The 25,769-nt window shown below is 37.1% G+C and overlaps 3 protein-coding genes across 5 annotated transcripts in view; 1 reads left to right on the top strand and 2 right to left on the bottom strand.

Annotated features, from left to right (window-relative positions):
• LOC126455618 (DC-STAMP domain-containing protein 2) overlaps positions 1-25,769 on the top strand; it is a 315,015-nt gene that overhangs the window by 267,871 nt on the left and 21,375 nt on the right. The window contains exon 14 of the mRNA XM_050091384.1: positions 178-424. Within this exon, the coding sequence (XP_049947341.1) occupies positions 178-424 (247 nt within the window). The remainder of the gene's footprint in view (positions 1-177; positions 425-25,769) is intronic.
• Positions 1-25,769, bottom strand: part of LOC126416149 (uncharacterized) — a 51,730-nt gene that overhangs the window by 14,066 nt on the left and 11,895 nt on the right. Inside the window, exon 1 of one of the 3 annotated variants that reach the window (XM_050083711.1) lies at positions 3,261-3,452. The exons of 1 other annotated variant lie outside the window; for it this stretch is intronic. The gene's annotated coding sequence lies outside the window, so the exon portion shown is untranslated. Of the gene's footprint in view, positions 1-757; positions 1,383-3,260; positions 3,453-25,769 lie in introns of those variants that run through there. One more of the 3 variants, XM_050083700.1, reaches the window with a different exon arrangement.
• Positions 3,001-25,769, bottom strand: part of LOC126416164 (uncharacterized) — a 63,292-nt gene continuing 40,523 nt past the window's right edge. The window contains exon 4 of the mRNA XM_050083733.1: positions 3,001-3,344. The gene's annotated coding sequence lies outside the window, so the exon portion shown is untranslated. The remainder of the gene's footprint in view (positions 3,345-25,769) is intronic.

Consider the following 25,769-nt stretch of genomic DNA (forward strand, 5'->3'; position numbering starts at 1 on the left):
GTTTTCAGTGGTCTGTCGGTTCTGAACTTCCACTGTTACTTGTTCAGCAGATTTTTTGGTAATCCTACCTTTAAACTATCCTGTACTATTTAAATATGGTAAGCATTACAGTATGAATAAGTTCTTTGTCAGATTGATGCTAATATTCCATTATCTTGTGTACTATGTGTGTTGCAGAGGTTCTTCTGAGGAAGAAAATACCACTGCTGGTGTCCTGAATGGTGCTTCAAAGGCTGATCATGGCAAGCATGGTGAAATAACTCCTGCCTATCCAACTGAATATCAGTATGATACTAAATCAGTTGCAGGAAACAATAGTGCCCCTTTCCCATCACGACCCAGATTCAAAGATTTGGAAGCTCAGAAGATTTTAGATGTGGCCACGGTTCGTCAGTTTCCAGGAACTGATGATGAAAAACCAGAAGTGAGTTTATAGATGTTTTCAATTCCATGAAATCGTGTATTTCACTTTATTCAAAACTATTCTTGTCATTATTTTTAGACAATCATACTCTAGTAAATACACAAAACAAAAATGCAAAAAATATTAGATTAAGATGAAAATTTAATACAAAATGAAAACACCATTAATCTAAGAATATACTACTAATGCCTGAATATCACTCCCATAGGTATTGTGAAGACAAGATTAGACTAATTACATAACACACAGGCACTTTTAAGCAATCACTAGTCTCCTACACCATATGTGAATGGAACTGGAAGAAGCACTAATAATTAGTGCAATTGAAAGTACCTTTGTGGTGGTCTCCTGCTTTATTTCTTCGTTGATTGTCCTTGGTGTCTATGTACTGCATTGCTACACTCGCTCAAAAACGGGATGTGGAAGTACAACACTGACTACTTTAAATGATGTAGCTGACAGGTGCACATTTGTGTTTGACAGTACTTTACTTTCTCTGTTCACAACTCCCCAATAATCCACAGTTACTTTGGCCAGTGCACTATTGTTTAACTTTCGATAGTTAATAGTCTGCAGGCAAACGTCCACATACTGCTACAGTAATTTACTATTGAACATCTAAGAGCAGTAAAAACCTAACCACACAGTACTTGAAGAATAACAAAGTATGTATGGAACAGACACTGACATTGTTTTAACACACGGCCTAATTGTGTTACACTTATTTCATGGATGCATTGTTGTTCATATAACCAATGCAGGTTCATCGGCTGAAACTCGGCCATGGACTGACTGTCTCAGGAACAAAATCGAGCCCTTATATATCCTCACAATAATAGGTACTGAAACCAAATATTGTTCAATGTTTAATTTACTGAAATTACAATTAAAACTTACATCATTCAATTGCCTGCATACATCGAAAAATTGGTTCTTTTTAACAGTTTCTTCTACTACAAGAGTTACGCCAAATTAGTTGTTTGAATGATGAAATTAACATATATTGTTACACAAACAATACTTTTGACAAAACTGTTAATAACTTTGGATTTAATTAACAGCTGGCTTTGCTAACATGTTTTTGAATAGAGCTAAATAGATCCTTTAAGAATATTATTACAATCAGTACACAATTTATGTTTGTTTATAAATCAACAACAGAATTTAAGTTAATGAAAAAATTACTGATTTCACCCTGCAAAAAAAATATATTAAGTAGGAATAGTCAAAATAAATTAGAAAATCAATTACATGCATGAAACTAAGCAGAAAATTAGATCTGGTGTTAAATTCTTTAAAACTGAGGGCCAACCTTACTCTTCTATGAAAATGCAGATTATACTCTTGTATGTTAATGGTAATTAGTTAAAATTGAAAAAACAAATTTAAGGAGGCAGATGGCAAAACAAGAGGGGAAGTAAAAAGTATCCCAGCTTGCTCTGTCACATCACCCCCTCATTGGACTGATCAGATAGATATTGCAAACAGCTAACTGGGCAATTTAATGAACACAAGTGACCCCACACAGTGGGTTAAAAATCTACACAAAAATACGATGGTAATCCCAAAAGTAAGGTCTCCTATTTTTTTATAAGTACAGAACTCTGTTTGTGTGGCAGTTAGTCACATTGTTATGAAGAGTGCTTCATGTGCTGCCTGTAGACATGCGCACGCCACACTGAGGTGCTCAGTCTTGGCTTGGCAGTTTGAGAATGGAGCTCCCGTTAGATGTTACCGCCAAGTACGAATTGCACGCAGTTATTCAGTTTTGCAAAGGGCACTGCGCCGAATGAAATTCATCGCCAATTGACGGAAGTGTATAGTGAGTTGTGCATGGATGTCAAAAATGTTCGTAAGTAGTGTAGAGAGTTTGCAGCTGGACAAACAAAGGAGCGGGTGACCGTCCATTTCTGAGGAGATAGTGTTGAAGGTTGAGCAAAGTATGCTTGAAGATTGGCGGATCATCCTGGATGATCTCAGCACGTTGGTTGCTGAGGTTTCCCGAAGCACTGCTCACAGAATTTTGACGGAAACATTGAACTACCTGGTGTGAACAAGATGGGTGCCACGCTTGCTGACTGAGGACCACATGCGGCAATGAGTTGATGCTTCCTGTGCATTTCTTCACCGCCTTGCAGCCGAACAGGACAACTTTCTGGACTCAATTGCCATGGGTGATGAAACCTGGACATACCAGTTTACACTTGAGACCAAGTAACAATCATGCCAGTTCATAACTTTCTGAACAGCATGGCAGTGAGCTGGTATGGCATGGGCATACAAAAACTGCCACAGCGTCTACAAAAATGCATTGACAGATATGGTGATTATGTTGAAAAAAAGCTAAATGTTCAAGCTTGTAGAAATAAACAGGTCTATGTACTCATAAAAAAATAGTAGACCTTACTTTTGGGATTATCCTCGTATTGAATATGAAATCTTATCAAAACAACAGTACTTATGTTTTTTCTTTTTTTTTTTTTCAAATTTATACTTATATCAACTGGGCATATGAAAATCCCCATGCAACATATATACATACAATGTATTGTACATTTGTACAAAATATCCACAACTTATACTTTTAATAAAAATTTGGCATCTTCATCATAAGTGATGTCATTTTTGGGTTAAACAAGGATTACATTCAAAGATACATATCACTTTGTACAAGTCCTGTCTTGCTAAACAAAATAAATCCTCATGGCTTACAAAAGAAACTAAATTACACTGCTCATTGCAGTTCACTTTCAGGCAGAAAATGTCACTTGCTCAATGTTTAATATTTTTCACAAGCACTTTCACACTTTTAATGAGCTTTTTCACATTTTCTCACCAAGTTGTCCTCGACTTCAACAGGTCCAAGTGGCAGTTAGTAAGGAAATGCACTGTTATCAGTTCCCTTGGAGGTGGTTCTCCTCTGCCACAGTACATGAAAAAATGAGACAAAATACTCTACATTAGTACACTTACTTTTACTTCTAACTTAAGTATAAGAAAAAATGTTTAACACTAATGGCAAATGATAGTCATTACATCATAAATAAATACATTACATAGTCCTCATAACATTACAATAATTAGCACTAAAATTGACTATAGTACAAAAAGTGTGGATTAGTAAAAATTTAAAATCAAGTACACATTACACTACAAAACATTACTTTAAGTCATAACTTTCTGAAATTGATGAAACTTGTAAGATTTGGGTTTCTTTCCCATTTGCAAAATATCACCTTAGTGTCTAAAATATGTACATTACCCTCAGTAAAAACTCAAGGTGTGCAGTGGCACAGCATCATTAGGCTATTAAAAAAGAAGAGTCAGCAATGCATAACTTAATTACTATTAAAAACAGAATTAAGGGGTGGGAAGTTGTACCAAATCATTGCCCCACTTCTCTACTCAACCCTGAGCACTACTCTCATTCAACCAAAAATTAAATCCTCATAAAATGCTACCAAATAGTTTACCTGTCAGAATATTGACATCAGTCTAGCACCACAGTTATCAGTTAACCAGCAAACTTATTGTTCTTCATCCCAGTATTAGCACTTTAAGCTCATAATTCCTCAGAACACAAATAGAAGTTTTCAGATAACATATAGATCCAATGATGCAGCATTATATTACTTGTACGTCACTAAACTATTGCTCTTTTGGTTAAGCTCTCATTCCCAGCAGTAATGTCACTAATTGCACAGTACCCAATGTTGCCTAGTTCAAAATTTAGATCTTCAAAACAGTTACACCACATTTGTTTGTATACAGTCATCTTTTTCATTAATCATGTCTGTCAGCTCCATTATTTTACTTACCTTTCTTACCTCATTAGCTAGTGGAGTGCATTCTCAAAATATCCCTACTGCAGAGACAGGTTCCCTAACCATTAAGACCCTAACATTATTCATTGTTTTATTATTTCATTATTGTTTCATTATCTAATAAATAAACACCTGCTCTGCTTATGTAATGCAAAATTGATTCTACTGAAAAACAACTCCACAGTAACAGATCCTTATGCTAAGGCTAACTTCACTCTCATTACTGATCAGACAAAAATATCACTTAGAAAAACTATTATCTCACAGTATTCCATCAAATTGCTTAAGATTCTTGCCTGAAGGGTGATATACAGACAAATCTTGCTTATTCTTTCCACACACATTACTCCAGGTGTCCGCGCCAGCTGAGTGGTCAGCACGACAAACTGTCAATCCTAAGGGCCCGGGTTCGATTCCCAGCTGGGTCGGAGATTTTCTCTGCTCAGGGACTGGGTGTTGTGTTGTCCTAATCATCATCATTTCATCCCCATTGACGCGCAAGTCGGCAAAGTGGCGTCAAATCGAAAGACTTGCACCAGGCGAGCAGTCTACCCGACGGGAGGCCCTCATCACACATTATTATTATTATTATTATTACTCCAGGCAACTATGTCTAAAGTTGGAATTCCTTAATGTTAGAAAAGGTTGTACCATGACACACTTCTATAGTTATCTCCATATACTGATGGCACAGAACACAAACACTTCTATTATACAATTAATATTAAGATCTAGTACTCAAGATGATTTTTACTGCATATTGCCTCTGCTGGTGCATCAATGAGCTGATTACTTCAGATGTTAATTATTCTCCACAATGCTGACACCTTTCATTTTCTGTTTACCTTACCTCTTTGACAGAAATTCTGTAACTGTGCTACCAATTTACTTTCTTCCATCCTATTTACGACTCCATTACTTATAACTAACAGAAGAGAAACTTTTTCTAAAATATTCTTATACTAAAGACTCCTACTGTACAAAATCACATGAAAGTAGATAGACTGTTCCTGATTCACTTATAACTACAGACAGGATAGGAGCAGAGTTTGACTGCCTCATGAAACATGATATATGAGACAGACAGCTGGGGTAAGCATTATCGCCACTAATGAATCCAACACAGAATGTTGAACCCCCTACTTGCTGGTATGTCTTAATTCTGGTTTAATGCACACTCCATTCTCCTAACAAAATCAATACCACCCATGCTCAGAAACATTTCAGACTGTTATGGACCAATATTCAAACATCTGTTGGGTGATACATAGGGTTTCAGGTCAATAATATTCTTTAACCCAGAAGTCCTGTTAGTCTTTGTGCACGCCAATTCAGAAGAGTTTTCATGGGCAATGCGTACCATGCTGAAAGGACCATGATACACATACATAAATTTCTTTATCTCATCATTTACTTTGCTAATTTTTCTTTGGTTTTGATGAGGACCAGGTCACCTATTCTGAAACTAGTCAGATTCACTCCTGTCATGTCTTCTCTTCCTTCCTGCTGCTTTCTTTTTCATCATATCTTTAGGCAATCTGATCTTTTCATTCTGTACTACTTCACTTACCTGAGGGAAATCTACTTCTTCTCTGATGATGTTACTGGGTCTCTTGTTGAACATAAGCTCATATGGGGTGTATCCTGTCAATTCGTTCCACAAGTTTTTGATAATATTTTCAAAATGTTGAATATGACCTGCCCAAGCAGTGTGTTTTATTATTACAATAAGTCCTGCACAGCCTATTAATCTCCTTCATAACCCTTCCACTCATGTTACCTTGTGAAAAATAGGTAGAAATCTGTGTATTTAATCTTGTGTATTGCCATACATTGTTCAAACCACTATGAAAAAAATTGTGGACCATTGTCAGACAAAAGTGATTTTGGTACCCTTACATTTCAAAAGTAATCAGATGTCAACTTCTCAATTATAGTACTAGTATTTACCTTCTTAATTGGATACAGTTTTACATATTTTGTGAATGTGTCCAAAACAACGAAAATATATTGACAACCTCCTGTAGATGCAGGCGACACTCCTAGAATGTCTACTGCTATAAGCTCTTTAGGTTCACTAGGAAGGACAGAATGCATTAAGCCTTTTGATGCACACCAGTTGTTTTTACTCTCTTACGTTTATCACACTTTTCTAATCTCTGCTTAACTCTTCTCTACAAGTTGTTAAATATTACTGTCCTCTTAGCTACTGTTTTCCTCATCCCATAATGACCATAACTCTCATGCAAGTAGTCAATAAATTTATCAACATGTTGGTCAGGAAAGCATAACTTCCAGTCCTGATCATTCAAATTTTTCCTCCTAAACAACAATCCTTTATGTATAGTATAGTACTGTTTCACCTTGGGCATGTTGTCTGAATTGTAATAATACTTAACCAAGCTTAAATTTGGATCCTCATTTTGCTCCCTTCTCATTTGCTAGAAAATCCTTCTAATAAGCTTCTCATCCTTCACTCCCTGCAAATAAAACAACTTTACTTGCTCTTCACGGTTTTCGCTACTGTCAGTATCATCCTTCCCTGCTGGCATCCTAGACAATGCATCAGCCACAATATTGTCTTTTCCTTTTACATACCTTATCTCCAAATCAAATTGTTGCAAAAACAAAGCCCACCTAGTTAACCTGGTGTGTTTCTGCTTGCATTTCTGAAGGTAACTCAAAGCCTTATGATCTGTATACACTATGGCCTTATGTCCAAGCAAATAGTACTCAAACTTCTGAAATCCAAAATAAAAATAGTTGTGTGAATTGCAAAAAAAAGAGGGAATGGGAGGGAGGGAGGAGAGAGAGAGAGAGAGAGAGAGAGAGAGAGAGAGAGAGAGAGAGAGAGAGAGAGAGAGAGAGCGAGAGAGAGTCCAAGTTTCAGACAAGGAACCCGTATTGGCTAGATCACCAACAATGCATCCGGGAAATAAGTGTAACACTATTAGGCCATGTGTTAAAACAATGACAGTGTCTGCTCTATACATACCTTGTTATTCTTCAAGAACTGTGTGGTTAGGTTTTTACTGCTTGTAGATGTTCAATAGTAAACTACTGTAGCAGTATGTGGATGTTTGCCTGCAGACTATTAACTATCAAAAGTTAAACAATAGTGCACTGTCCATAGTAACTGTGTATTATTGTGGGGTAGTGAACAGAAAAAGTAAAGTACTGTGAAATTCAAATATGCAACTGTTGGCTACATCATTTAAAGTAGTCATTGTTGTACTTCCACACCCCATTTTTCAGCCAGTGTACCAATGCAGTACGTCGACTCAATGAAGAAATAAAGCAGCAGACCACCACATTTGATGCCCCGGGTGAGGACTATTGTATGTGGTCACAACAAACTAGAACTTGCAAGCATTGAACAGTGAACTCAACAGCGGTTTACAATGCAGTGATGCAACAGCTAAACAGCATGTGGGTTTCATGGCCACAGTATAACAGCAACCAATCAGCGAGTGGGTTCTATGGAAGCAGCCACTGGGTACAGGAGCAGCCAATCAGCAAGCGGAGATATGCAAGACGCTTTGCCGAGAGAATTACAACTAGAGCAGCAGAAGAAGAGTGAATGAGAATAAGGCAATTTCATAGCAGAAGCTGTTTTGTATTAAGTGATACATAATGAGTGGCCTTAACAAGCAAGACAGTGAGACTGATGACAAAGCTGTAGACGTTAAGTTGTTAAATGAACAGAAGGACGTAAGTGGGACTGGTTCTGTAGATAATATTGATTATAAATCAAACATGAATGTAACTTTGAATGGTGGGGATGAAAGTCCTATTGTAGATGGAATGATAAAAGCATCATGTATATTGTGAACTGATGTGAGCAAAATGGACGAAAACAGTACTGAAGTGGGTGAGATCGTTAAGGAGGAGGAACCTGGTAGCGAAAATCAGCAAGAGCAAAAGTTTATGGCAGATGGAAATTTGGAAGCAATATTAAGGCAAATTATGAATTGTTTGAGTAGTATGTATATGAAAGAAGACAGTAGGGTGGAAAACAGTATGTAAGAAGACATCAATATGGTGGAAAAGAAAACTGATAGCATTAGAACTGACATGGTTAGCTTAAAGGATGAACTAAAGAAAGAAATTAAAAAGGAGATTCGGGTAGTCAGCTGTAATCTTTCGGAATTAAATAGCAAGGTTGAGGTGGTAGCTAAAGATTGTGATTAAAAGATAAAGAAAGCAGTACATATCACTAATGAGAACTTAACATTAATGATTAGTAAATGTGTAGAAGAGAGAAAGAAACTTTGTCATGACTATAGTAGGAGGGTGGAGGCTTCTGAAAAACAGTTAAAGATGTAGTCAAAGCTGCCAGGAAATTTTGTACTGAAAATAGGGTTAAACTTGAAAACCAAATGTATCAGATTAAAAAATGACTTAAAACAGAAGTAGAAACCAAGTGTGCAGTAGTGGTAGAGGAAAAATGGGTAAAAGTAAATAAAAATGTAGATTCCAAATTGGCTGAAATGGAGAAAAGATGGAAGAGGTACAAAATCAAAAGCATAGAGTATGTAGTGTCCCAAACAGGCCTTCATTTGTTAGTTGTAAGAAATTTAATAATTTTGAACCATGTGGGGAAGTGCATCCACTGGATTTCATTAGGGAATATAATGATTATCCTTAAACATGGGATGACAAAGAGAAAATGTCATTTGTGAGAGGTTTTTTAAAGGGGGTGCTTAAGGATGTGCAGCTCAGGTAGCTGATAGTTGTACTTTGTGGCAAACCTTTGTGAAAACATTTTTAGGTGAATATTGGTCCAAAGAGAAACAGCAGAGAATTTTGGGGAGGAGAGAGATTTGACTCTAGGAACAATACTGTGAAAGGTTTCTGATGGCACTGGATAAACAAACTGAAATATTTGGACAAAGAGCTACGTAGTGAATCAATAATTATGAGTTTAGGAACTAAGTTGCCTCAGAAAGTTAGAGAATTGCTTGTACCTGCCCCTAGGTGTAATATTAGTGATTTCTTGAATTATGTTGATAAAGTGGAGAAGGTGAAGCCCTCAGTGGAAGATCGTAGAAGGAATTTTGATGACAATAAACAATCAGGGAGAGAATTTCATGTAAATAGGATGAACAGGACTAATTACAGTAGAAATTCTAGGAATGGTTGGGTGGAGGATGGCGAGATGGGTATGAAAATGGTAGGAGAAATTCAAGTAACAGAAATGGAAGAAATAATTTTAATTCTGCATCAAACCATTTAAACTAGATAATGCTCCAGTTTTGGCTTTCACTAGAGCAGGTAGTGATGAAGAGCCACTTGTATATAAATGTGCTGTAATCACAGGTAGGGGTGATGTAAATGATACGTGTAAGATGAGTGTAATTTCTAATTCTAGTGAGATGTTGGATGATGGTGTGGGTAACAAAGTTTATCCTGTAAAAAAGAGGAGGAACTTATTGTAATGTGCATTGAACCAGAAGTAAGACCTGCAAGCAAGTAGGGAGTTCAACATTCTATGTTGGATTCATTATGTGGCAATAATGCTTACCCCAGCTGTGTCTCATTTTTTGAGTTTTCTGAGGCAGTCAAACTCTTCTCCTATCTTATGTGTAGTTTTTAAGTGAATCAGAAACATTCTATCTGCGACTATGTAATTTTGTCAAGTAGGATGCTTTATTGTAGGAATATTTTAGAAAAGAAACTAAATTGGTACCATAATCAAGGAATTTCTGTCAAACAAAGAGACAAGGTAAATGGAAAATGAAAGGTGTCAGCATTAGATGGAGGAGAAGGTGCAGATTATCTGAAAACTGTAACATCTGAAGTAATTAGCTCATTGGTGTATCAGCAGAGGCAATATGCAGTATAAAACATCTAATTATTAATTGTGGTATAATAGAAGTGTTTGTGTTCAGTGCAGTCAGTATATTGAGACAACTATCCACCCATAGAAGTGTGCCATGGTACAGCTTTTTTTAATATTACAGAAGTACAACTTTAAACATAGTTGCCTGGAGTCATGTGTGTGGACAGACTAAGCAGGGCTTGTATGTATATCGCCCTTCAAGCTAGAATCGTAAGCAATTTGATAGAATACAGTGAAGTAAAAATTTTTCTAAGTGATAATTTTGTCTAATCAGTAATGAGAGTTAAGTTGCTTTAGCACAAGGATCTGTTACTGTGGAGTGTTCTTCACTAGAATCAATTTTGCATTACATAAGCAGAGCAGGTGTTTATTTATTAGATAATGAAACAATAATGAAATAATAAAACGATGAATAATGTTAGGGTCTTAAGAGTTAGGGAACCTGTCTCTGCAGTAGGGATATTTTTTGAGAATGCACTCCACAAGTTAACTAAGTGAGAAGGGTAAGTAAAATAATGAAGCTGACAGACATGATTAATGAAACGGATAACTGTACACAAACAAATATGATGTAACTATAGTGATGATCTAATTTTGAATTAGGCAATGTAGGGTATTGTGTATATTGTGCAATTCTTGACACTGCCGGGAATGAGAGCTTAACCAAAAGAGCAATATTTTAGTGAGTTTCACATCATATAATGCTACATCATTGGATCTATAGGTTATCTGAAAACTTCTGTTTGTTTTCTGAGGAATTATGAGCTTAAACTCGTAATACTAGGATGAAGAACAATATGTTTGCTGACTAACTGATAACTGTGGTGCTAGACTGATATGAATATTCTGACAGGTCAACTATGTGGTAGCATTTTATGAGGATTTAATTTTCTGGTTGAATGAGAGTAGTTCTCAGAGTTGAGTGGAGAAATAGAGCAATGATTTGGTACAACTTCCATCTGTTTAATTTTAATTTCAGTAGTAATTAAGTTTTGTAATGGTGACTATTCTTTTTTCATAGCATAATGATTACTAAATCTATGCTACTGCACATCTTAAGTTTGTGGTGCTGACGAAATCGACACCAACATTGATGCATCCATCTTTGAACTAAGCTAAGATTATCTTTGGCCTCTTCCGCCATAGCCAGTTCTTTGTGAGCCTTGCTTGTGAAAAGTGGTGAATAAATGAACTACTGCTAAATGGGGGTTTTTTGGTGTAACTACCTCGAACTTTCTCCTCAAGTTTATACTAGAGGTAATGTACATATTTTAGATACTAAGGGGATATTTTGCAAGTGAGAAAGAAACAAAAGTCTTTCAAGTTTAACCAGTTTCAGACAGTTATGAGTTATGACTTAGAGTAATGTTTTATAGTGTAATGTGTAATTGATTTTAAAAAATTTTATAGTCACTACCTTTTGTACTATAGTCAATTCTGCTAATTGTTGTAATGTTATGAGAACTATGTTAAATATATATATGAAGCAATGACTATTGTTTTTAGTCTGAAACTTTTTTTTTCTTAGACTTAAGTTAGATGCAAAAGTAAGTGTACTAAAGTAGGGTAGTATTCTATTTTTTATTTTTTATTTATTTATTTATTTTTATTTTTTTTTCTCTTTTTTTTCATGTACTGTGGTGGAGGAGATCCACCTCCAAGGGAATTGATAGCAGTACATACCCTTACTAACTGCCACTTGGACCTGTTGAAGGCATGGACAACTTGGTGAGAAAGTGTGTTAAGCTCATTAAAGGTGTGAAAGTGCTTGTGAAAAATACTAAACACTGAGCAAGTGAATCTTACTATCTAAAACTGAACTGCAGTGCGCTGTGTAATTTAACTTTTTTGCTCCCCTTGAGGGTTAATTTTTTGTTAAGCAAGACAGGACTTGTGTCAAGTGATATGTATTTTAAAATGTAATCTTTGTTTACCCAAGAAGGACATCACTTATGATGAAGATGCCTAATTGTGGATGTTTTGTGCAAATGTACAATACACTGTATGTAAATAAATTGTATGGGGATTTTCATGGCCTGTTCATATAAGTATCAATTTGGAAAGATATATGTACTGTAGTTTTGATAAGATTTCATATGTAATATTTTTTTGTGTGTTGATTGTTTAACCCACTTTCTGGGGTCACTGAACTGCCCATTTAGCTATTTGCAATATCTATCTGGTCAATCCAATGAGGGGGTGATGTGACGAAGCAAGCTGGGATCATTTTACTTCCTTTCTTGTTTTGCCATCTACCTCCTTAAAATTAATTTTTCGTGTATGACCAGTTACCATTAACATACATGAGTATAATCTGCATTTTCATAAAAAAGAAAGGTTGACCCTCAGTTTTAAAGAATATAATACCAGATCCAATTATATGCTTAGTTTTATGTATGTAATTGATTTTCTAATTTATTTTGATTATTACTAGCTGGTATATTTCATTATAGAGTGAAATCAGTAATTCTTTCCTAGCTTAAATTCTGCTGTTGACTTATAAACAAACATAAATTCTGTACTAATTATAAACATTTTGAGGAAGAACTAACTACATTCTTACAGGATTTATTTGGCTCTATTCGAAAATGTGTTAGCAAAGTCAGCCCTTAATTAATCCCAAAGTAATTAACAGTTTTGTCAAAATTATTGTTTGTGTAAATATATATGTTTTTTCATGATTTAAACAAATAATTCTGCTTAACCCTTGTAGTAGGAGAAACAGTTAAAGAGATCCAATTTTTCAATGTATTCAGTTGATGTAATGAGTTAATATTTAATTGTAATTTCTGTAAATTTAACTTCAAACAATGTGTAGTTTCAGTACCTATCATTGTGAGGATATATAAGGGCCCAATTTTTGGTCCAGACACAAATCAGTCCACGGCTGAGTTTCAGACAAGAAATCTGTGTTGGTTAGAACAACAATGCTTCAGCTTAACTGCGTAATAAGTGTTACACAATTAGGCCATGTGTTAAAACAATTACAGTATCTGCTCCATATGTACCTTTCTATTCTTCAAGAACTGTGAACTTTGTGGTTAGGTTTTTACTGCTGCTCATAGATGTTCAATAGTAAACTATTGTAGCAGTATCCGGAGGTTTGCCTGCAAAATATTAATGAGGCTTATCAAAAGTTAAAACAATAGTGCACTGGCCATATATAACTGTGTATTGTTGGGGGATTGTGAACAGTGAAAGTAAACTACTGTGAAACGCAACTGTGTACCTTTCGGCTACATTATTTAAAGTAGTCAGTGTTGTACTTCCACACCCCATTTTTCAGAAAGTATCACAATGCAGTACATCGACACCAAGGACAACAAACAAAGCAAAAAGAAGGTGAACCGTCACACCTTCTGCAATGTATTTCACAGTTGGTTGTAGCTTATAGATGTAGATGTAATTGTCATTCCAAATGCATGATTTTACCATTTATATTCATATTTGTTCATCAGTTTCCATTCCAACACTCAAGAAGTTTAATGTATTGCCTGTTAACTTGAGAAATTAAATCATTTAAGGAAATACCCCCTATGAACCATGGACCTTGCCATTGGTGGGGAGGCTTGCGTGCCTCAACGATACAGATAGCCATACCATAGGTGCAACCACAACAGAGGGGTATCTGTTGAGAGGCCAGACAAACGTGTGGTTCCCGAAGAGGGGCAGCAGCCTTTTCAGTAGTTGCAGGGGCAACAGTCTGGATGATTGACTCATCTGGCCTTGTAACACTAACCAAAACGGCCTTGCTGTTTTGGTACTGCGAACGGCTGAAAGCAAAGGGAGACTACAGCCGTAATTTTTCCCGAGGGCATGCAGCTTTACTGTATGATTAAATGATGATGGTGTCCTCTTGGGTAAATATTCCAGAGGTAAAATAGTCCCCCATTCGGATCTCCAGGTGGGGACTACTCAAGAGGACATTGTTATCAGGAGAAAGAAAACTGGCTTTCTACGGATCGGAGCGTGGAATGTCAGATCCATTAATCAGGCAGGTAGGTTAGAAAATTTAAAAAGGGAAATGGATAGGTTGAAGTTAGATATAGTGGGACTTAGTGAAGTTCGGTGGCAGGAGGAAAAAGACTTTTGGTCAGGTGAATACAGGGTTATAAATACAAAATCAAATAGGGGTAATGCAGGAGTAGGTTTAATAATTAATAAAAAAATAGGAGTGTGTGTAAGCTACTACAAACAGCATAGTGAATGCATTATTGTGGCGAAGATAGACACGAAGCCCATCCCTACTACAGTAATGCCAACTAGCTCTGCAGATGATGAAGAAATTGATGAAATGTATGATGAGATAAAATAAATTATTCAGGTAGTGAAGGGAGATGAAAATTTAATAGTCATGGGTGACTGGAATTCGAGAGTAGGAAAAGGGAGAGAAGGATACACAGTGGGTGAATATGGATTGGGGCTAAGAAATGAAAGAGGAAGCCGTCTGGTAAAATTTTGCACAGAGCATAACTTAATCATAGCTAACACTTGGTTCAAGAATCATAAAAGAAGGTTGTATACATGGACGAATCCTGGAGATACTAGAAGGTTTCAGATAGATTATATAATGGTAAGACAGAGATTTAGGAACCAGGTTTTAAATTGTAAGACGTTTCCAGGGGCAGATGTGGACTCTGACCACAATCTATTGGTTATCAACTGTAGATTAAAACTGAAGAAACTGCAAAAAGGTGGGAATTTAAGGAGATGAGACCTAGATAAACTGAAAGAACCAGAGGTTGTACAGAATTTCAGGGAGAGCATAAGGGAACGATTGACAGGAATGGAGGAAAGAAATACAGTAGAAGAAGAATGGGTAGCTTTGAGGAATGAAATAGTGAAGGCAGCAGAGGATCAAGTAGGTAAAAAGACGAGGGCTAGTAGAAATCCTTGGGTAACAGAAGAGATACTGAATTTAATTGATGAAAGGAGAAAATACAAAAATGCAGTAAGTGAAGCAGGCAAAAAGGAATACAAACGTCTCAAAAATGAAATCGACAGGAAGTGCAAAATGGCTAAGCAGGGATGGCTAGAGGACAAATGTAAGGATGTAGAGGTTTATCTCATGAGGGGTAAGATAGATACTGCCTACAGGAAAATTAGAGAGACCCTTGGAGAAAAGAGAACCACTTGTATGAATATCAAGAGCTCAGATGGAAACCCAGTTCTAAGCAAAGAAGGGAAAGCAGAAAGGTGGAAGGAGAATATAGAGGGTCTATACAAGGACGATGTTCTTGAGGACAATATTATGGAAATGGAAGAGGATGTAGATGAAGATGAAATGGGAGATACGATACTGCGTGAAGAGTTTGCCAGAGCACTGAAAGACCTAAGTCGAAACAAGGCCCCGGGAGTAGACAACATTCCATTAGAACTACTGACAGCCTTGGGAGAGCCAGACCTGACAAAACTCTACCATCTGGTGAGCAAGATGTATGAGACAGGCGAAATTCCCTCAGACTTCAAGAAGAATATAATAATTCCAATCCCAAAGAAAGCAGGTGTTGACAGATGTGAAAATTACCGAACTATTAGTTTAATAAGTCACAGCTGCAAAATACTAACGCGAATTCTTTACAGACGAATGGAAAAACTGATAGAAGCCAACCTCGGGGAAGATCAGTTTGGATTCCGTAGAATTGTGTGAACACGAGCGGCAATACTGACCTTACACCTTATCTTAGAAGAAAGATTAAGGAAAGGCAAAAATACATTTCTAGCATTTGTAGACTTAGAGAAAGCTTTTGACAATGTTGACTGGAATACTCTATTTCAAATTCTAAAGGTGGCAGGGGTAAAATACAGGGACGAAAGGCTATTTGCAATTTGTACAGAAAGCAGATGGGAGTTATAAAGAGTCGAGGGGCATGAAAGGAAAGCAGTGGTTGGGAAGGGAGTGGGACACGGTTGTAGCCTCACCCCATTGCTATTCAATCTGTATATTGAGCAGGCAGTAAAGGAAACAATACAAAAGTTCGGAGTAGGTATTAAAATCCATGGAGAAGAAATAAAAACTTTGAGGTTCGCCAGTGACATTGTAATTCTGTCAGAGACAGCAAAGGATTTGGAAGAGCAGTTGATCGGAATGGACAGTGTCTTGAAAGGAGGGTATAAGATGAACATCAACGAAAGCAAAACGAGGATAATGGAATGTAGTCGAATAAAGTCGGGTGATGCTGCGGAAATGAGATTAGGAAATGAGACCCTTAAAGTAGTAAAGGAGTTTTGCTATTTGGGGTATAAAATGTAGACTGGCAATGGCAAGGAAATCGTTTCTGAAGAAGAGAAATTTATTAACATCCAGTATTGATTTAAGTGGCAGGAAGTCGTTTCTGAAAGTATTTGTATGGAGTGTAGCCATGTATGGAAGTGAAACATGGACGATAAATAGTTTAGACAAGAAGAGAATTGAAGCTTTCGAAATGTGGTGCTACAGAATAATGCTGAAGATTAGATGGGTAGATCACATAACTAATGGGGAGGTATTGAATAGAATTGGGGAGAAGAGGAGTTTGGGCACAACTTGACTAGAAGAAGGGATCGGTTGGTAGGACATGTTCTGAGGCATCAAGGGATCACCAATTTAGTATTGGAGGGCAGCGTAGAGGGCAAAAATCGTAGAGGGAGACCAAGAGATGAATGCACTAAGCAGATTCAGAAGGATGTAGGCTGCAGTAGGTACTGGGAGATGAAGAGGCTTGCACAGGATAGAGTAGCATGGAGAGCTGCATCAAACCAGTCTCAGGACTGATGACCACAACAACAACAACAACAACAACAACAACAAGGAACCAATGACAGGATGGAACTTTTCGTCTCGTATCAATAATCTTAGATACAGCATAAGGCAGAGTGCATTAATGAGGGTGAGGCATCACCAAATGCAAAGGTATAAAAAAAGTTGTGGTGTCATTATTTTACTAGGTGAAATAATAGTTCTAGAAAAAACTGTTCTGCTAAGATTATACAAATACTGATAGCAATATTTATTTACACCAAAGTATTGGCCAATTTTGGTTATAGAGCAGAGGTGCATGGCCATAAACATATGTCACAGCAATTAAATAACATATGTCACACAGCAATTAAAAGGTTGGGCCATCCTGGCCACAAATAACTGCATGTCATATGACATTTAAAAGTAGGCCATTCATAATCGCAAATAATAAGCCACAATTTTGTTCCTTGCAAGTGGCAAACATTAGGAAACTCCAACTGTCAATAAACAGAACACAGCATACTCTCCCTTATACAATTGCATAGCGAGACATTAGTGCTATCTTTTGGATGCCATATGACATACTTTTAACATTGTGTACCTGATAAATCGCACGAAAATGGCCCTATGCGGGAAATCAGCTAATAGAGTGATATGAACAAATGCTATTATCTACAACTGTGTGATCTTGATAAAACAATATTGTTATTCAGAAGATATCTGAAGGCTGTAGAAACTGGGTCGTGACTGTTTCAGTAGACCAAAAATGTGGTAGTGTTCAGTACGAAAACCATGTCACTATAGTCTGTTTTGTGTAACTGCTATCCTGTGAGGTCCTAAATTAGCAAGATGCAACAACACTTCATACATCACTTCTCTTAATCTGTCCTGAACTGCATTTGTAAGACCATTCTGTAGAAATGAGTAACTTTTACTATTCACTGTTTCTCAGTGCTCTCGATAATGCATGAAAACAGGCCCTATCATGTCCCAAAACAGCATTAACATTATGTTCAAAGATTCACATTCACTTTCGGATTTCTGCTTCAGTGGGATACTAGTTGACACCAGTCAGTGCTTTGTCACTTATAGCAATAAACTCTCATCTCATTATTCATGACAGTTCATTCCATATGACAAGAAGTGCTTTTACTGACTGACAAACAGGGCGCAGCCTCAATCACTGTTGTTTGTGGGAACCCACGATGAACTGTACTCACTAATGTCACTGTGGCACAGTTGTGTTATAATGCTGTATCCACAGGTGTCCTGTTTGACTCCTGGTGGTGGAAGAATTATCCATTTGTAATATTTAGTCAGTGAAAGAATCACCAGGCTGTGCAGTAATGTATGGGTAGCACTACAAATCTCTCCATAGTATCTCACGCAGTGAGGGCATGTCACAATGTTGATGGTAATCCATTTGATATATATTCATTCATTCACACATCAGGTTCTGCAAACCTCATCATGAAGGAGAGCCCTTAAGGGTGTGCCAAAAATCAATCTATATAACACACAGAAGAATATAGACAACAAATTATGTTCATGGTAGTTCTAATGTACTGACAACTTTGGGAATCATGTCTAAATGACTTAATATATGTTTATGTACATCAGGAGAAAAACACCATTTACATTTCTTTACAAAAAATACTATATTCTGTGTTTTCTGGCAAATATGAGGTCTCTTTATATTAAATGTTAGGGTAATGCATAATTTATTTTCCTTATTCCAGATATTCTGGTAAATTGTAGGAATTGCTGGTGAAGTTTTCTTTAGAACTTCCAGATCAGCACGATTCTTGATGTTACTCAAAATGAATAAGCCATATATTAGCACCCAGTTTCATTCACTCACATGTCTCTTCAACAGTATAAACACAGCATTCCGTGTACTCAGTATACTCAGCTACATTACTTTTTTCCCCCCTGGTTGTGAGATGTGCTCATATACCACATTTGGTGAAAGAGAAGGAAAGAAGTTTAGGGTTTAATATCCCACTGGTGAGAAGGTAATTAGAGACAGAGCAAAATAATGGATAGGGAAGGAACTCACCTTGTCCATTTCAAAGGGATCACCCTAGCAGCCACCACCTTAATGGCTTTAGGGAAATCATGGAAAACTTTAACGATCTGAACTCCACTCAGCTCCAATGTGAGTTCAGTGTGCTAACCATGAGCCATCTTTCTCAAACAAACCATGTGTGAACTTTCTCAAACAAGCACTCTGGGTAGATATTCTGGTCTGGCACTCAGTTTCAATCTACATTTTATTATGGGGCACATTCTACTGCAGACCAAAATATTCAATATTCTTTCATAATGTTCTGGAAAGTAAGCTCATGAATAAGAGTTTATTACATCAGTTTTCAACAAGATGCATGCCTTAGAACCATTTCATTTCAGGAAATAGCATCACGGATTTGAAAAAAATTGCAAGTCACTTTCTGTTCACAGAGAGGAATCGGCTGAATTAATCCATGCTGTAATAATAATTTTGTCCTGGTTACAGCATGTGATATTTTTAGCTTTCAGACTGTCTTCTAAATCTGCATCTATTCTGTGAAAATCTCTGACGTGCATGGCAGAAGGCATGACCTTTTTTATGAGCTATTATGGATTTTTTCCTTTCCATTCACAAATGGAGTGCAGAAAGAATGATTACTGGAATACCTCCATGCATGCTGTCATTAATCTATTTTTATCTTCATGATCCCTCTTGGTATGATACATAGAAAGCTGTTTTATATTACTAGATTTCTCGCTTAAAGATTGTTTTTGAGACATAGTATGTAGGCTTTCACAGGATAGTTTGTGTTTATCTTGTAGCAGCTACCAGTTCAGGTGTTTTAGCATTTATGTGGCACTCTGTCATGACCTGTGACCATTCATGCTGCCCCTCTTTGTATACATTCAATAACCCTTGTTAGTCCCATTTATTAAGGGTCCAACCACTTGAGCTACATTCTAGGATGGGTAGTTTAGTAGGCAGTCTCTTTTGCAGATTTACTGCATTGTCCCAATATCATACCATTGAATTGAAGTGAGACACCTGGTTTATCTACCACTAAGTCTGTGAACATTCCATTTCATATACCTACAAAGTGTTGCACTCGGTTGTTTGAATGAGTAGACCGATTCCAATTGTGTCCCATTGTTGTTATAGTCACAGGGTAATTAATTTTTTTTTCTTTTTGTGAAGCACACAGTTTTGTATTTCTGAAGCAAGTTGCCAATCTTTGCACCACTTTGAAAACTTATCAAGATCTGACTGAAAATCTGTGCACATTTTTTCAAATAGTATTTCATTATTGATAACTGTGTTATCTTCAAAAAGTTGTGAGGTCGGTAATATACAGCATGAATAGCAAGTGTCTCAATACACTTCTGTTGGTGACTCTCCAGCCCAGATTATGTGCTATGTCTTCCATACCAGGAAATTCTTAGTCCAATCATTTAATACTCTGTATAATAATACAGGGTGAGCACAAAGTCTCGCCCTGATTATAACAATTTATTACAGAATAATCGTTTGACATAATAATTTACATTTGATGCCGTTACATAGGTTAGCGTTACTAGCTTTTTTTTTTTTTTTTCCCCCCCCCCCCCCCCTTACATTAGTAAACCTCAACATGTGCTCCCTTGGTAGCTCGGAGAATGTGAAGGCGGTATTCCAGTTCCTGCCAGGTGCTTCGTAACATGTGTTCTGTCACAGCACCCGCAGCAGCTTGTCTCCTAGCCTTCAGTTCGTGGACATCAGCAACTGATGCGATGAAAATTCTGTCCTTGATATAGTCCCAGAAAAAAATTCAAGGGTTGTAATGTCTGGAGAGTGGGGTGGCCAGGGTGTTGGACCGTTTCTTCCAGGAAATCATGCACTATAAAAGCCCCACAGTTAGAAGAATATTAACCATGGATAATTTTCCAGCAAGATGGGGCACCCCCCCCCCCCCCCCTCCCCCGTTGGGCTTTGATAGTGCGTGATTTCCTGGATGAAATGTTTCTGGATCGGTGGATTGGAAGGGACAGTCCAACACTTTGTCCACCCCACTCTCCAGACATTACGCCCCTTGACTTTTTTTTCTGGGGCTATATTAGAGGGTAGTTTGTGTTGTTGCCCCGGATGATGATTACACAACTATTTTGTCAGGATTTGTAAGAACAAGTTGTCAGCATTCCAGATAGGCCAGCTGGCGAGTGCGTGTTCATACCGTACAGCTGTGTGCAACCCATAGACCCTTACATCACTCTCCCCAGAGAAAAAGAGCAACCATAGGTGGCTCAAAACGACCTCCTGGGCATTATGAATCTATTTCGCCATTTGTGGCATCAGAAGGCATTGTAACATGTATTTCATTTTCAGACACAGTAACGTTCGGTACAGAGAAGTGTGCCTTCAAGATGACCATTTCATACATGACAAAAGCTGTTGAAAGCAATAAAAACACAATACTGACAATCAAGTATGCGTTAACATTACTGGATGAATCGAAGGACTTAATTCTATTTGCTGCTTCAATGAAGTTCAACTCATTGTTGGAAGAGATTACATTTTCATGGATGCCCTTAATTAAATTATTGTCTTCAAAAAAACTTGATAAGGAATGCCTTCCATATGTCAATATGTATGAATCATTGTAATAAACAGATAACATTCTAGTTAATGGCAAATGTCCAGTTGTATGAAACGTAGTTGGCAAGACACTAGGCATATCAAATAGTTCACATGATAAATCACAATGTGTGGCATTCAAGATTAATCTACTATTGTTCAATTTTAGTGTAAAGTGTAGCTCAGGTGTATCACAGTTTTTACATGTAAATGTGACATCAAGGGTGGAGTTGAATGAGAAAATTATACCTTCAGAACATCGTTTAAGAAATGGACGATAAAGATGCATTAAAATTCTAGGGCAATCATCTCATGGGGGATGATTCATAAACAATTCTTTCTCACAGCTGTACATTCTACTGTCTAAGAATACTGCCGATTCAGGGCAAATTAACTTATGACTACGTTTACACATATGCAAATCATTTTCATTTAGGGACACAAAATATCTTCGATCCGTGCTGATCAGTAGATAATCATTCAGTGAATACTTTACATGAATACCTGCCTGTCTCCATTTCACAGATTAATATAAATCTTTTACATTTCAAAATTATGCTTTGATCTAGCAAAGGGAATAGAGACAATAACAGTTAATTCATCTTCAACCATCAAAGAGAGTGTGGTGGTTAACTTGTAATAAATATATAAATTGTAAGAGTTAACAGGGTAAATCATAGAATATGTTGCATCTAGCTTTCGTGCAATAGATAGTAGGATCTGTAAAAATTGTTCTGGATGTAGTAGTAACACTGCTCAAACAATCATTTGAACCACTTTCTAAGGCTGTTCTTAAGTTAAGGGCATAAATTCTAGCATTTGATAAACTATCAGTTATCCTTAACAAAAGAGTGTTAAAATCTAAGTGCGCACTTACAGAATTTAATCCTTGGAATAGTTCTTGCATATTTGCGTCCGTTTCATTACGAATTACGTGGAAATGTGAGATAAATTGCTTTACAATCTGTTCAATGAAAACTGTGTGGCTAGTAGTGGTTCTTTGCATATTCTTTAATACGATAATTTCATTAGAGAGGTTAGTTGAATCTGTACTGGGCTGTTGTTCAAGAGCTAATATTTTATCTTTACCTTCCAGTAGATCTCGACTAGTTAAAGTACCAAATACAGTATGAAGGATACTCCCTCCAAAATCAAACCAGGCACGTTTATGCCTAATTAAAGTTTTGTGTGGCAAAATATTTAAAAAACAGTAAATCTTTTGTTCATAATTAGCAAATGTAGACTCTACCTGCATTTTGGCTGTGATCCAGTTATTATACCAAGATGTACCCATTTCCAAAATTGTATTATTGCCCTTAACAGAATGAATTAGGTCAATTTGCTTCTTTACAGAATTGAACTGTTGCTGGATTTCACTCAGATTGTACTTGAGGACAAGTTTTTGTATTACTTGTTGAAACTATCGTGTCTGATCATGGTTCAAACAAAACACCTGTACTCTGTAGTACTATTACTACAGCATTAGTAGAATACGCTATCATAGCAAGCATTAGAATAAAAACGAACATGGTTAATTAGTTCTAAATACTAGAGTTAACAATGAACATAAAAAAAAAGTTTCTTGCGGTAATCTGTGTACTAAAAGGTTTAGTTTCACTTGTGCACTCATGCAATAGCTTCAATACTAAATTATCACTACACATTCACATAAGCACATGGCTCAAATAAACACATGCATTGCATTCTCACACATTACACACGTTGTCTGGGTGTCTGGAACAGGATTGCTTGGAACGTGGTGATGCCTCGGCCTCGAAGTCTGGATTGCGACCTCGCGATTCTTGCTTCCTGGGTTTGAGATCAGCAGGTCTGCCTCTCGGTCGGTCCTTGTCGTTTTGCAATACTACAGGAAATCTATCCAGAAATGGCTGTACATGATTGACATGAACGACAGTTGAATGAAAGGGCAGTTGGAGCTTAAGAGTGATTGGTGGCAACACCTCCAAGATTGGATATGGTCCTTCCCAAAACTTCTTAAACTTTTTGACTTGACTCTTCTTTAACACCACACTGCTCAGATACACGAGATCTCCAATTCAATACTGCGGCACTGCTGCTTGGCGGTCATGTTGTCTTGCTTGCTGAAGAAAGTATTGATGATTCTGCTGTTTCACTCCCCTCCATGCTTCCTTTAGCTTTCATGCTAGATCCCTTATGTGTTCATTGCTGATTCCGGCAGTCGATCATGCAAAGTCCAAGGATGAATGTGTTCTTCTTCCGTTGACAATCTCATGTGGACTTAGGCCAGTTGAGCTGTGCATTTTGACATAGTAACAACTTACAAAGTACGGTAAACAGACATCCCAATTGTCATGTTTGCTGCTCACATAATGGCTAACCATTTTAATAATTGTTCTGTGGACTCACTCAACTCTTCCATTTCCTTCAGGGTGTGCTGGTGTAGTCCTTAACTGAGTTATTTGCATGAACTTACAAGTCTGTTTAAGTAATTCACTCATAAAATTCGTTCCTTGGTCACTAATTATACTTAATGGTGATCCAAACTTAAGAATTCATTCTTTTACAAAAACTTTAGCTATAGTCTCACCACTCTGATCTGGTATTGGTATCATTAGAAGGTATCTAGAGAAATGATCTAACATCGACAATATGTATTTGTTTCCATCTTTAGTCTTAGGCAACGGTCCTACATCTGGCCCTAATCCAGTTATTGCAATGGTGCTCTACTTTTTCCTGTATTATTCCGTCTGTTACAGGAATCACATTGTGAAACAAACTCGTAAACATCAGCTTTGCGGCTCGGCCACCAAAACATTTGAGCTGTTTTAATGTGTTGCTCTCACATGATTTGCCCTTTAATGCTTCCTGGAATAACTAGGCGGTTTCCTTTAATAGTGATTTTGTACAATAATCCATCTATTTCGACAAAACGTTGATCATTTTTCCATAATTTGCATTGTGGATCTTCTTCCTGAGCTGCCTTTAACTCTTCTTCTCGACTCATTGTAACACAAACATTGACTTTTCAACTCATTGCATCAGCATTCACATGTTGCTTACACGGTTGGTGAATAACCTTAAAGGGGTACTCGTCTTAATGCCCATCTTGTTAATCTGGAACATGGATCCTTTCAGCTCAATAACCATTTAAGTGCGGCATGATCTGTAATAACTGTAAATTCTCTTCCTGTTAAGAAAGATCTGTTATGTGTTATACCAAACACCGAAGCACATTCTGCTTTGTTTAATTGTCTTGAGGCAAATGAGATTGGATGCTCATGACCATCATCTTCTTGAGACAAGATTGCACCTATGGCAAAATTGGATGCATCTGTTGAAAGAATAAAAGGTTTACTGAAATCTGGATAGGCTAACACTGGGGCTGTGGTTAGAGCAGTTTTAAGTTCTTCCATTGCCTTTTTGCATTCTGTTGACCAATTGAATGTGACTCCTTTCTTCAGTAGCTGTGTCATTGGACATGCTATATTCATATAACTGGCTATAAATCGTCTGTAGAAATTTGACAATCCCAAGAATGATTGTAGTTCTTTCAAATTCTGTGGTCCAGGAAAATTCTTTACATCTTCAATTAATTTTGGATCAGGTCGAACACCTTCACTGGTTATAACATGACCAAGATAGTTAACTTTCCTTTGTGCAAAATGACATTTATCTATTGATAAAGACAGGTTTGTGCTTCTTATATGCTCAAAAACAGCTTGTGGTCTCTCAGTATGCTGCTTCATGTTTGTACCAAAAATTATTGCATCATCAAGGTAAACAAGTGCTTGTGTTGGGGTAAGCCCTCATAAAACTGAATCCATCGGGCATTGAAATGTAGCTGGAGCATTACGGAGTCCAAAAGGCATACAAAGATACTTATATACTCCTGTTTCTGTTACAAATGAGGATTTTGCTTGATCATCTGGATGCACTGTTAACTGGTGATAACCACTTGTTAAATAACATACTGAAAAAATTCAACTCCTGCCCAAGTAATCCAAGGTTTCCACAAAATATGGTAAAGGGTAAACGTTGGGTGTGGTCACAGCATTCAAAGATCGGTAATCAACACAAAAACAGATCTGTGATTCTCCAGAAATGGATTTCTTCTTTACAATTACAACAGGCGAACACCACGGTGGGTCTGAAGGCTCTCTTGGTTTAATAATTCTGGCTTCTAATTGTTCTTTAACCATGTCTTGTACCAACTCTCTTTGACTAAATGGTATTTGGTAAGGTTTCTGTGTGATCGGGGCTGCATAACCTGTATGAATACGATGCTGAACTAAATGAGTGACAGGTAAATTTGCATGTTCTCAGAATAAACCGGCATACTCCAACAAAACAGGCGCTAA

Source organism: Schistocerca serialis, chromosome 1 (assembly GCF_023864345.2).
Source record: "Schistocerca serialis cubense isolate TAMUIC-IGC-003099 chromosome 1, iqSchSeri2.2, whole genome shotgun sequence".
In the NCBI taxonomy this organism is placed as follows: Eukaryota; Metazoa; Arthropoda; class Insecta; order Orthoptera; family Acrididae; genus Schistocerca; species Schistocerca serialis.